The sequence below is a fragment of the Drepanopeziza brunnea genome (genome assembly GCF_022702325.1).
Source record: "Drepanopeziza brunnea f. sp. 'multigermtubi' strain 214-2 chromosome Unknown ctg6, whole genome shotgun sequence".
NCBI classification, from domain to species: Eukaryota; Fungi; Ascomycota; class Leotiomycetes; order Helotiales; family Drepanopezizaceae; genus Drepanopeziza; species Drepanopeziza brunnea.
The window spans coordinates 244,278-256,824 of record NW_027094069.1 but is presented as its reverse complement, the minus strand read 5'-3'; the positions used below and the strand labels follow the sequence as shown (position 1 = coordinate 256,824).

General features: G+C 49.0%; 4 protein-coding genes across 5 annotated transcripts; 1 reads left to right on the top strand and 3 right to left on the bottom strand.

Annotated features, from left to right (window-relative positions):
* Positions 1–2,673: 2,673 nt before the first annotated feature.
* Positions 2,674–3,945, bottom strand: L3040_004102 (uncharacterized protein; the record flags this gene model as incomplete). Its single annotated transcript, XM_007290914.1, has 5 exons — positions 2,674–2,945; positions 3,097–3,368; positions 3,441–3,488; positions 3,564–3,756; positions 3,816–3,945. The coding sequence occupies 5 exons, from the start codon at positions 3,943–3,945 to the stop codon at positions 2,674–2,676; spliced, it is 915 nt and encodes a 304-aa protein (XP_007290976.1).
* A 2,802-nt stretch (positions 3,946–6,747) lies between these two features.
* On the bottom strand, positions 6,748–8,000 carry L3040_004101 (uncharacterized protein; the record flags this gene model as incomplete). Of its 2 annotated transcripts, XM_066154931.1 has the most annotated exons (5): positions 6,748–6,901; positions 6,964–7,183; positions 7,238–7,536; positions 7,605–7,691; positions 7,840–8,000. In XM_066154931.1, 5 exons carry the CDS (start codon positions 7,998–8,000, stop codon positions 6,748–6,750), a joined length of 921 nt encoding a protein of 306 aa, XP_066011862.1. The 2 variants fall into 2 exon arrangements, with proteins under 2 accessions (XP_066011862.1, XP_066011861.1); XM_066154930.1 differs by lacking the exon at positions 6,748–6,901 and having other exon boundaries at positions 7,168–7,178.
* Positions 8,001–8,604: 604 nt separating this feature from the next.
* On the top strand, positions 8,605–10,126 carry L3040_004100 (uncharacterized protein; the record flags this gene model as incomplete). The annotated part of the gene is made up of 5 exons (XM_007290916.1): positions 8,605–8,670; positions 8,720–8,751; positions 8,811–8,902; positions 8,998–9,198; positions 9,246–10,126. The coding sequence occupies 5 exons, from the start codon at positions 8,605–8,607 to the stop codon at positions 10,124–10,126; spliced, it is 1,272 nt and encodes a 423-aa protein (XP_007290978.1).
* Positions 10,127–11,489: 1,363 nt separating this feature from the next.
* Positions 11,490–12,397, bottom strand: L3040_004099 (uncharacterized protein; the record flags this gene model as incomplete). The annotated part of the gene is made up of 4 exons (XM_007290917.1): positions 11,490–11,551; positions 11,694–11,754; positions 11,831–11,915; positions 12,390–12,397. 4 exons carry the CDS (start codon positions 12,395–12,397, stop codon positions 11,490–11,492), a joined length of 216 nt encoding a protein of 71 aa, XP_007290979.1.
* Between the last annotated feature and the right edge of the window lie 150 nt (positions 12,398–12,547).

The window sequence follows — 12,547 nt, the reverse complement described above, 5'->3', positions numbered from 1 at the left end:
TCGATCTGATTCTCAAAGAGCAGACAGACAGACACCTGTAGCTCCTCTTAAAGTCACCCTCTTGTCGCTATTCATCCATCCATCCATCCATCCCACCTTCTCTCACCTTCTCCTACCATCCCACCATCGCCGTCTCAAACCTCTCGATAATGGAAGGAAGGTACTTATTTGATAAAAGCAGTGTAGAAATACCAACCAACCAACCAAAAATTATTCTTTTTTTATTTTTCATTTTCTATTTTCTATTTTTTTTTTTTTTTTCAATTTCTGTTGTTTCTATTGTTTTTTGATTTTCTATTTTTTTTCATTATTTTCATTTTTTCATTTTTTCATTTTTTCATTTTTTCATTTTTTCATTTTTTCATTTTTTCATTTTTTCATTTTTTCATTTTTTCATTTTTTCATTATTTTCATTTTTTCATTTTTTCATTTTTTCATTTTTTCATTTTTTCATTTTTTCATTTTTTCATTTTTTCATTTTTTCATTTTTTCATTTTTTCATTTTTTTATTTTTTTATTTTTTTTCATTTTCTATTTTTTATTTTCTATTTTTTATTTATTTATTTTTTTTATTTTTTCATTTTTTTATTTTTTTATTTTTTTATTTTTTTATTTTTTTATTTTTTTATTTTTTTATTTTCATATTTTTTCATTTTTATATTCTTTCATTTTCTTTTACATTTATTTACACTTATTTACATTTTTTCCATTTTTTCCATTTTTTTCCATTTTTTCCCCCTTTTTTATTACATTTATTTACCTTTTTCATTTTTCTTATTACATTTTTCCATTTTCCATTTTACATTCTTTTTCTTCTTTTTTTCTTCTTTTTTTTTTCCTTTTTTTTTCTTCATTTCATTTTTCTTCTTTATTATTCAAAAAGGCCCTCATTCCTTTATTCCCTCATTCATTCCCCCATTCCCCCATTCCCCCATTCATCCATTCAACAAAGTCCCCATTCACTCACGACCCGTTAGCAATACCAACATACCAACCTACCGACCGCTTGCATACCGCTTGCTCAGCTCATTGCGAAAGGTAACCTAGGTACCGTAACCTAGGTATGTTCGAGCAGACCATCCATTTCCTTTCTCGCTAGAGCTTGAAGCTTGTTTTAGGATATTTGGTATCTTTATTTTTACTTTTATCTCTATTTTTATTTCTATCTTTATCTCTATTTTTATTTTTATCTTTATTTTTATTTTTATTTTTATTTTTGTTTTTATCTTTGTCTTTATTTTTATTTTTATTTTTATTATCATTTTTATTTTTATTTTTATTGTCATCGTCGTCTTCATTGTTATCGTCGTCTTTATTGTCATTGTCATTGTCATTCCCAAAAAAAAGGAGAGAAAATAAGGAAAATAAGGAAAATAAGGAAAATAAGGAAAATAAGGAAAATAAGGAAAATAAGGAAAATAAGGAAAATAAGGAAAATAAGGAAAATAAGGAAAATAAGGAAAATAAGGAAAATAAGGAAAAAGGAAAAAGGGAAAAAAGGGAAAAAGGGAAAAAGGGAAAAAGGAAAATAAGGAAAATAAGGAAAATAAGGAAAATAAGGAAAATAAGGAAAATAAGGAAAATAAGGAAAATAAGGAAAATAAGGAAAATAAGGAAAATAAGGAAAATAAGGAAAATAAGGAAAATAAGGAAAATAAGGAAAATAAGGAAAATAAGGAAAAAAATAAGGAAAAAGGAAAAAAGGGAAAAAGGGAAAAAGGGAGAAGTTAGGAATGTTTTTAGTATATATTTTTTAACATATATATATATATATAATCGGTATCTACCCGTCCATCCATCCAACCAACCAACTTCGACACCTCGAAACGAGCGTGTGTTTCTTCCTGCCTGCTCCTGCGATACTGCGATACTGTAGTCTGTGCTATCGTCTAGGTACCTAGGTAGGTAGGTAGGTAGGTAGGTATCAGAAAAATCTCTCTCTCTCTCTCTCTCTCTTCGAGATCTCTCTCTCTCTCTCTTCGAGATCTCTCTTCGAGAGATTGGGATGATTCAGCTTTCCCTTTCCTCCTCCCTCCCTCTTTCGCCCCCTCTTCCCTTTCGCCCCCTCCTCCTCCTCCCCCCCCTCCCCTCCCCTCCCAACCTCCCTTTACCCCCCAAACACCCTAAACACCCCCAACACCCCAACGCCCACGCATAAAAGAACGCGCGAAAAGCTACGCTCGCTTCTATTTACTCTGTCGAGAGAAGAAGAAGAAGGAGAAGAACCAGAAGATGCTATGCTAATCCGCCAAAAAAAAAAAAAAAAAAAAAAAAAAAAAAAGGAAAAAATCTAAAAAATCCAAAACTCCAAAACTCCCCCTTGTCTGTCCCTCGCCGGCCGGCCGATATCCGAATATCCGAATATCCCCGGATGCGATGGATGCGATGCAATGCGATGGATGCGATGCCCACGCTAAGAAAATGCAGCAAGAAAGAAAGAAAGAAAGAAAAAAAGAAAGAAAGAAAAGGAGAAGAAAGAAAAAGAAGAAGAAGAAGAAAGCGCCGTCCATGTCCCGGCCCAGCCTCGCTGCCAGAGAGAGGGAGAGACGTAGACGTATACACATATAGATAGATAGAATAGGAGCCACACATCGGTCGAATCCCGCCGACCTTGCGCTACGGCACACAGCAGCAGCAGGAGGAGAAGAACACGGCCCCGAGGGTACAGTAGGTCTAGGCACCGTGGCCGCCCGCCCGGGAGAGGGCAGCGAGAGAGCGGGCGAAGCTGCGGCGCGCCTTGGCGGCGGCGGCTGCTGTTGATGTTGATGTTGCTGCTGGCCCTGCGCCGGGTGCTTCTGGGGTTGCGGGCGCGTCGGGCGCGGTGATGGGGCTGGTGATGGGGCTGGTGGCGTTGGCGACGCGCTTGGACATCTCTTGGATGATGGACTGGGTGAGTTCGGTGCTGGATTTGGTCCAGCCGAGTTCGGTGGGGAGGCGTTCGTTTTCTGGGTGGGGGCGTTAGTGTGTGTGTGTGTGTGTGTGTGTGTGTGTGTGTGTGTGTGTGTGTGTATATGTGATATGTATATGTGTGTATGCCAAGGGGAAAGAGAGGTTTGGGAAAGAGAGCCTGGAGCGCTTTGCAAGCAAGTGACTTACCGAACCAGGAGACGACGTATTCGCGAGACACGGTGCCGGATGGGATGTCGCCGAAGACGAGGAAGAGGGCGGCCATCTCGGAAAAGGTGACGCGCTCCGAGGCGGGCGTGAAGGTGAAGTTGGGATTGAAGGCCCTCATCTCGAGTTGGCGCGCCGTCATGCTGTTGGCCACCATCTCGATCGTCACGGGATCCGCCGTCCAGTACGACTTGGTCTCGTCGAAGACGCTCTGGTTGAACGGCTGGACGTCTCCAAATGTGTTGTCGGCACGGCTAAGTCGGGAATCTGGTCAGTCTCGCACGTGGTCATGTACCGGTAGATCTTGCTTGTCCGCCATCACTAACCTCAAGCTAGCATCGTGCTCCAGAAGACTTGGGACGTTCAACATGGTCCTAGCAGAAAGTCAGGATGGGAACGGCAGTCAGGATGGGAACGGCGGTGCGTGCCCTCATGATGGTATGACCTACAGATCGAAAGACTGCACACTTGGGTCTGGCTGGGCCTTCATGCCCTGGCCCCAGAATTGCTCGGCAAAAGTAGCGTTGAAGTTGAGAGCATCCTTGAACGCCGCCGTGGCAATGTCCAACGTGATATTCCTCCCATCGCGCGGAAAGAAGCCGTGGTTCGCAAGTGTGTTCAACATCGGGCAGGGGCCGCGAGCTGTAAGGTGCGGTTAGCCACAAGCCGCGACCGGTCATGATCTTCCGCTGGGAACTTACCCGCTCCCTCTTCTGCTGCAACGAAGTCGCCGCGGGCTGCTGCTCCGTTGAAAGGTGGTCGTTCCATGCAGTAATGAGCCGAGGCAACGGACACGGTGGTCATCGACATGGAAAGGAGAGCGAGCTTCATCCTGCTGGTGGAGAGGCGAGGGTTGAGTAAAGGCCGGTTGAATGAAGGTGCGTATGGTGTGGGCCGGCGTAAGCAGGAATTGATCGGTAAAGAGTGTTGGACAAGGGAGATGTTGGATGGATGATAGTAGGTAATTCTGATCACTCGGACTGGAAGAGAGCTTTATATCAAAAAGTTGGGATGCCTCCCTATCGCTGGACCACGCGCCGATGCCTGCCGGCACCTGTCTGCCATCCCATTACGAGCCGGTGATACATCATGCACGTCTGTTGACTGGAGCTCTCCGCGCCTGCTGGTGGCCGCTCAAGATGGAACTGTGAATACGACAACACATTGTAAACGCTAGTCCACCCCGTCACAGAGGGTTTGGGGTATCCGGTAAGCGACATCTGGGTGGCGCCGGACAAGCCTTGGGACGAAGTGCCACCACGTCCAGGACGTAGCGGGTATCAACAGCCGAGTTTTACTTATAAGGCTGAAGTGTGAGGTTGATCCCGCGCCGGAGTGAAACAAAAACACACTTGCGAATACGGCGACGGCGACGGCTACGGCTTGGCAGGCTCGATCGAAGGCCGATCCGCGGCCACAACCTCTCTTCTGTACTGCTTGCGCTGGCGCACCCTAGTTTGTAGCTGTATCGTAGTTGTACCGGACAGTATTGCTCTTCTCTAGGCTTGCTTACTACATCACTGTTCTGGGAAAGGCAGAGCCGGAAGCGAACCTCTCGCTCACGCGCTAGTGCGCTCACGACACACACAAGCCTCTTCCCGGCTCGAAGTTTCAAAGCTTCTGGACAAGCGCGCAGATCGCAGATCCGTACGGATCGTTGGATCCTTCCCCTTCAGAGAAGCTTTGCACGGCTAGGTATGCTAGCCGCGAAGGGCGATCGGATCTGGGTGCACGCCACGGGTAGTTGCGTCATTCTGTGCCGCCGCGCCTACGGTATTCTTTGAGGTCGACAAGACAATAGCATCATCCCTTTGATATCAAGGCGAGAAGATGCATGGAATTGATTGTAACGAGGCTGAGCGACCGATTTAAAGCATACATCTCTATCGGAGGCGGTGGGAATATGATACTGAGTACTGAGCACCTCTGCCATTGATCGAGGTACGTACCTACGTATACCAAGACTTTTCTGTTCTTTTTTCTTTTTTTTGAAAGGATGACTCGGTGGAAGATGACGAAAACTCAATGGAGACCGAACGATGCTACCCGACCAGTGACATCTTATTATTAGCACCAATAGTATTTCCTAATCAAAGGGGAGGAATCTTTAAAATAGTGTTAGTGTACGGAGTAGTCCCCCCGGATCAGAGGCACCACAATCACACCAACGACATAGCGAGCGATCAGGAGCCCTACCTAGACCCACCCAAATCCCCCATCAACCACCCAACGCACTCCACTCTGCTACCGTACATGCCCATCCAGAGAAATGTTTCCCGCCATCTGATACCTGGCAGGGTTGCGTCCGCACGTATATCGGAAGTTGTCCGTCCCTCCGTCGCGCCGACCCCCATCGACTCAAGTAGAGGTCAAAGCCCTTGGCTCGCCGGCTCCTCTTGCAATAAATACGGTAGGTAGGTAGGTAGGTACCTAGGTCGACACCCCACTGCCTGCCGTGCAGACCCCGGGATGCAGTCTGCGGCGGCGAGACAGGCGAACGCCGTCGTCATCGTACCGGTACCGGTACATCTGGCAGGCAGGCACGGATACCGTCCGTAGCAGGCAGGTCTGGGATCCCGTCCCGCCGGCTGGGAACGCAGTGCACAGAACATGGAATGACGAAAGCTGCCGCGAAATCGGGGGCATGAAGTTTCCTCTGTCGTATCCGGACCGCCGCCGTGGCGGGATTGCTGGACGCCTGATGCATAGGTGCGGTAACTCGTCGCAGTGGCATGGACATGGCTGAGGATAGGTCGATCTAGCTATGGGAGGGAGTACGGCGACTGAAGGAGAGACGCCTTTCATCCTTCCAACTCCAACTCCAACTCCAACTCCATTCTAATATCACCTACCTACTCTCCTCACTCCCTCGCCCCACCACCAATCACCAACACAAACAACCCGAACCTGAAGCCAAACCCCAACATCACCCCTCAAAGCAAATCTTCTTCTCAATCCCCCCAGATCAGACCCTCCTTTCGAAAGTCCCGCCTCCTTGAAAGCAAAGCAAATCCGTCACGAGGGAAGGGAGCACCACTACGTACCGTACCTAGCAATAAGAGCCCCCAACAACGAATACCCAGCCGGAGCTGCTCGATCCTCAGCACCACTTCCACATCCACATCGGAGCAGCGCATCTCATCTTCCTTTCCTTTCCTTCTTCTCATCAGACATCCATCCATCCACATTCGTGAACCAATAAATCAATCAATACATTTTTTTTTTCTCCCCTCGCGGAACGTTCTACTATGATGGGTAGGGATGGATGGATAGGTATGCTCAGTGCTCGTCAGGTCGCGCGTTCTGGAATCACGTGATATATATAAATATATATATGAATTCTCATCCTCACCACCAACCAGCATGTCCGAAACGATGATACATACTGCGTACAGAGGAGACCATACTCGCGACTAAGCCCCTCCTTTAACTTCCCGACGCCCACACACACCCTCATGTCTGCAAGAAATTGTAAAAAGAGACAGGTCCCCCCTAAACTGCCTCCTAACCACCACCACCCCTCAATTCCCCTCTTGTTTTGAGATCTGCCCCCCCCCCCCCCCCCCCCCCCCCCCCCCCAAAACATGGTGTGTGCTTCTCTCAATCGTAGGGCTGATGCCTCTCCTTTTGTGACTAGGCTTCCAGCTCCGTGCTTGACGTGTAACCCGAATGGTACGCGCGGTCCTCACCCATGGTGGTTTGTGGCCGGAGAGCACACGGCTGGTAGCGAGCCGTCCCCGATATGCAGTAGTCCTGAGGAGGGGAGGAAAATGCAGCCATGTTTTTCCTATGGTTCGCGCGATCAGTCCGACGCATCTAGGTGTAGACTCATGGATGCCAGGCTGAGACGGAGGAGGGCGCTTGGTCTTCAAGCATTGACTGTGGACGTGGAAAGGGCGGAGCGAGTAACTTAGGCGTTCATGAATGCCAAAGAGAATGGCACTGGGCAGTGGGAGACGGTCCAGATCGATAGTAGGGAGCTCAACGAAGCCCTGTCTACGAGGTGGAATTTGGCCCAAGCCCCGGGAAAGACCGGGAAAGGCTCGGGGGATCTCATCCCTCATCTGTACTGCGCGGGTCTATCAGAAAAATGTTTATCCTTAAGAAGAGCAAGAATTCCTACCGTAACAAGAGGACTTGCCATCTCTATCCGGAGATCTTGCTGTCGACGTAGTACGCAACTCAACTTGGCCGTTCGCGAAAGCTTCAGCGACATCGTGCCTCAGGGTCCAGGTATTTCGGAGCTGTTCCGGAACAGAGGACCCGTAGAGATGTTGCCTCGGGATATCGAGGTGTTCCTGTGTCAAGAAGACAGAAAGATGGTCGAGTGAAGGGTGACTCTCTAGTGCCGACAGTAAGTCGCCAGGGACGATTTGCGCAGGGAGGGCGCACCCCGAGCCCAAGACATTCCCCCATAGTCTTCTATGCCCTGTCACACAACAGATGCCCCATTCTCTTATTGACAAGGCCGCTGCGAGTGGCTCTCTGACGGCCGAGGCTCGGGCAATTGAGCGAAGTGGAGAATATTGGTCATGTTAGCTAGGTGAGCATCCACGTCCTGGGCGCGGAGGCCGATGCTGCATATTGTATATTTCTAGTCTCGGGCGCAGCTTAACCAACCTATATCGAATCATCACCTCCCTCCCCTAGAGCAGAAGTTTCGCCAGCTCGCGCTGAACATCCTGGTGGTCTTTCCCTGCTTCGTATGCGCGCCGCAAGACGTACACGGCAGTAGCTTCCGGGTCGACGGAGAATCGAACGAAGCTGGTCAAGAGGCTGTGCTCGGGCGGAGAGACGCGAAGAGTGTGTATGAGTTCCAGCGAGTTTTTGTTATCTGGATCGTGAAGGACGTTGCGGAAAGCATCCTCGATGTCGAAAACGGACATGTCACCGTTGGGTCTGAGAATATACCAGTCAATTGAGTCCCACGGTTCAAGGTAGTTCTGAGCGGGTGGATTATTAGAATGGATAGCTAGGCAGGATAGAATCGATGAATAGCGAGCAGAAAATAGATTAAACAGGTCAGTATTAGTATTCTTACTATTACTATTACTCCTATGGTGAGTTTTAAAGAGGAACGTCAATTGACTGTTTAATACCTATAACCAGTCGAGTTGCTGATTTACCTGAGGCCGGGTTCGAGATCACGTGGGGACACTAAAATTTTAGCGCCTTCAGCTCCCAAGGCAAGTTTATTTGAGCCTCGACAACTTGAGTCAAAGTCGGAATAACATTGTTCTCCCTCAATTGAGTGGGACCATTGAACTTCACTCAAGCTGCAACCGGTTGTTCCTCATACGAAACCATACATTCCCCTGTCTGGGAGCCCGCCCATCTTGCTGCCGGTATCCTACTCTGCCATCCTGCTCGAACCCAGGACTCGGGAGCAACAGTAAACATCGCGAGTAGTTAGCACAGTGATAACACAGCGCGTCTGCCCAACAACCGACAAATTGCCCCTCAACCACCCCTCCAGAGCCTGCGAAAACGATGGCTTACAACGATGATGCCGTACTGGCCAAGCTGTCTGCTTTGAACGAGACGCAGGAGAGCATTGTAAGTTATCCTGTGCCCAGTTGCATTTCAATTACTGACGGCTGAGCAGGTCACTGTCGCCCAATGGGTTATGTTTCATCGGTATGCAAACACCTCGACCTCACCCTCACCGCCTCAACAATACTGACCCGAGTGTACAGGAGACATGCAGATCGGACGGGACAGCTGTGGCTCCAACGCCTGAAGGACTCCGGAAGCAATAAGAGACTGAACCTCATCTATCTCGCGAACGGTACGAACTATCTGTGAACAGAATAGAGATTCTGCTACTGGAATACAAGGAAAGAGATACAAAGGTGTGCATGCTGACGATGTGCGGTGTTGTAGAAGTCGCCCAGCAATCAAAGGCCCGTCGCAAGGACGATTTCCTGATTGCATTCTCCCCCGTTATCGCCGAAGCTACGGCCTGCGCATACAAAGGAGCTACGAACGAGGTGCAGCAGAAGCTGCGGAGGGTCGTGGAAGTTTGGAGACAAAGACAGATTTTTGAGATGCCGATACAAGAAGCTATTGAGTCGAGAATTGATGGTATTAAATCCCACCTCCCTTAGTCATGGCATCTCTAACATGTCTAGAATTGGATAAGTCCAGAACGAATAATAAGCGGGCAACGGGGTCTATCTTCTCAGGCGGTGCATCATCCGTTCCAAACGAACTCGCTCCTCTCGTCGGCCCTCAGCAAACGGTATCCAAACTCGTTCTCTCAACCAAAACCTCCGTCAATGCCGCAAGCGCGGAGTATCTTAAGCAGGCCGACCCCAACAAAACCACGCTATCCGCTCCAGTTCACGCTGCACGTCTCAACGGGGTACTCAAAGCGCTCGCCAACGCCGAAGGCGCAGTCGCGGAAGGCATCAAGGCCCGCAAAATTCTGATCGAGGGGCTTGAGAAGATTCTGGACACCAACCGCAGCTTGCTTGCCTCAGAAGAATTGCAACTCAGTGAACTTTCAGGCCGCCGGACCGAGATTGATAACAAGAAGCGCGAGGTAGAGGAGAGTATCATGCGTGGCTTCTCGAACAGCAATCCAGCTACACCACTCGGTGACGGACCCCAAGGAACACACACTCACCACTCGCCGACTCCTGGTCCCGAGCCTGACCGTCCTGAAGTCGAAGCCCTCACGCCACCTGGGTACCCCCCTGCGCCCGTCGAAGAGGAATTCGTCCCGGAGTTCAATCTCAACGGCAACTCGAACGGCAGCAACGGTAACGGCAACGGTCAAGCAGTGCAACACACCCAGATGCAGTACCAAGAGTATAAGCAAGACCCGTACCACTCCCCGACCGGAGCACCCGGCCTGGATCTGTTGAGTAGCCTTAGCACGACGTACGCGAGGCCGGCGAGCAGCGGGAGCGCAAAAAAGAGAAAGTTGAATGATGAGTTTGAGGGAATGGGTGATGCGATGGAGGGATTGGATGCTGATGTTGTGGGGATTCTCAACAAGGGGCTGTAGATTTGGCACGGAGAGCTATGGCTGGATTGGCGTACGGGTTGCAGGGTACGGGTTGAACGATGGGTGGGGGGTACATAGTTGAGGAAAACGAGAGGAACCGAGGCGTTCTCGCGTGGGGGACTCTCGGCATGGGCACCGTCCGGTAGATGTTGCTGGACAGATGTGTGGTTGCGCTGACGTTTTCTCGTTTGTATGTCAATTGGTATTCCTTGCAGTCCCGATTCCACAACCTTACGTTGGGAATAGTAAATGTGACGGGAACCAATTAAAAGAAAAGGGAAACGGACATAGGTCCTTCCAAGCAATGAAATTGATTGGCCATTCCTCTTATCTGTACAGCTCCGTTCTTCCCTACTGGATGGATCGATAGATGGATGAATGGACACATAGCTCGCCAGATCTAGGGCCTAGGGCTTGAAGGTAGACATAGATATAAATATAGACATAAATATAAATATAACCGGATAGGTAAGGTAAGGTAAATAAATAAATAAGCTGCACGCAGTCTTTTCAACCTCATGTTTTGTTTTGTTTTGTTTTGTTTTGTTTTGTTTTGTTTTGTTTTGTTAATTACCGCCCACGATTACCGCCCACGATTACCGCCCACGACCAGCGACCAGTGACTAGTGACTAGTGACTAGTGACTAGTGACTAGTGACTAGTGACTAGCGACCAGCGACTAGTGACCAGCGACTAGTGATGAATAAGAATGAGAATGAGAATGAGAATGAGAATGAGAATGAGAATGAGAATGAGAATGAGAATGAGAATGATTATCAAGCCCAGTTGGTAAGTTGGTATTTTGGGGACTTTTCATTCTTCATTCTTCATTTAGGTCTTTTCAGTTATACTGATCCTGAGGGGGAGAGGGGGAGAGGGGGAGAGGGGGAGAGGGGGAGAGGGGGAGAGGGGGAGAGGGGGAGAGGGTGAGAGGGGGAGAGGGTGAGAGGGTGAGAGGGTGAGAATGTAAGGCTGGATGTGGGGGATGTGGGGGATGTGTGGGATGTGTGGGATGTGTGGGATGGATGTGTGTGTGAGAGAGAGACAACTAGGGAGCCTCGAGCTGCGAGAGGGCGAGAGGGGGAGAGGGTGAGAGGGGGAGAGGGTGAGAGGGCGAGAATATAAGGCTGGATGTGGGGATGTGTGGGATGTGTGTGAGAGAGAGAGACAGCCATGGAGCTTACGTAGGTAGGAATGGGGAGAGAAGAGAAAAGTCGATGTGATGCGATGCGATGCAATGGATAGTAACTTCTATCCTCTTAGTGTGAATTGTACAGATTGTTACTACTGCTGCTTCTCAGGAAAACGTATGCGTGCCATCTATCCGGGGTAGTCAAAAGTCGAGCGTGTGGTGTCTATCTATCTATCCCTTGCCGAACCAGGTCTTGTGTCCGAGGACCATCCGGCACATCATGTACATGGAGCCTGTGGGTTGCGTTAGCTTTGCTTCGTCTTCTTGGGATGGCATGATGCATATGCTGATCTGCTCGAGCTGGAATACAGGGAAAGCTCGTCGTCGGGGCGGGGGGAAGGGAGTGTATGGTAAGGGGAAAGAAGGTCAACGAACCTGCAAGTCCACCAAACAGAGCTACGTAGTACGGGTAGAGGATAAACTTGCTCCTGGGGGTCTGCTCGCACAGATTACTCGTTAGCCCATCGTTTCTTGGGATTCAGGAATCGAAGAAACAGAGGGTGAAAACGCACCTGGTTCCATTGACGGACGCCGTTGCGCTGCCCTTCTTGGAAGAGGCGCTGGTAGTGTGGGACGCGGTTCTCGCGGTTGATGAAGCTGTGAAGAGAGGGTTTGGTTAGCTGGTGTCCGATGAAGGGTGTTTGGTTGTGAAGTCAGGACATTTCCAGTCCATAGAGAGCGTCGTAGCCGAGAGAAGAAGTGTCGAAGAAATCAACTTCGCTGTTTAGTGACACGATAAGCTGGATGGGCAAGTGGTTCCTCTCAGTGTTCGCTAATGCTCGACGTGCCGAAATGATATCACTCCCATCTCCCAGCCTCTGCGCGAGCAGCAGCTACCTCAAGCAGCAGGTATACACCCTAGCGTTGATGATAGGTATATCTTCCCCCCTCCTCTCCTTCTCTTTCCCGCGGCATCGCAGATCCATTGGCTCCTTGGCCATCGTAGTACAAAAGGTGAGGCCATTCCGATGTACCATACCGCGGGCTGTTCCGGGAGCTGCGTTGAGCGTGATGTCGATCCTGGCTTCATCGCATATGGCGGAGAGAGGGATGGAAATAGAATGAACGTACCCTGCCATTGTGATGGTGTTGCAGATATCGTGTGAAGATTGTTGTTGGGGGAATTGTCTGTTCTGCACTGATCCTTCAATCGCAATGATGGGTCGACGTCTAGAGAAATGACGCTGCTGACTAATCATCGACGTCAGAAAAGAGCCTCAATCTCCTGG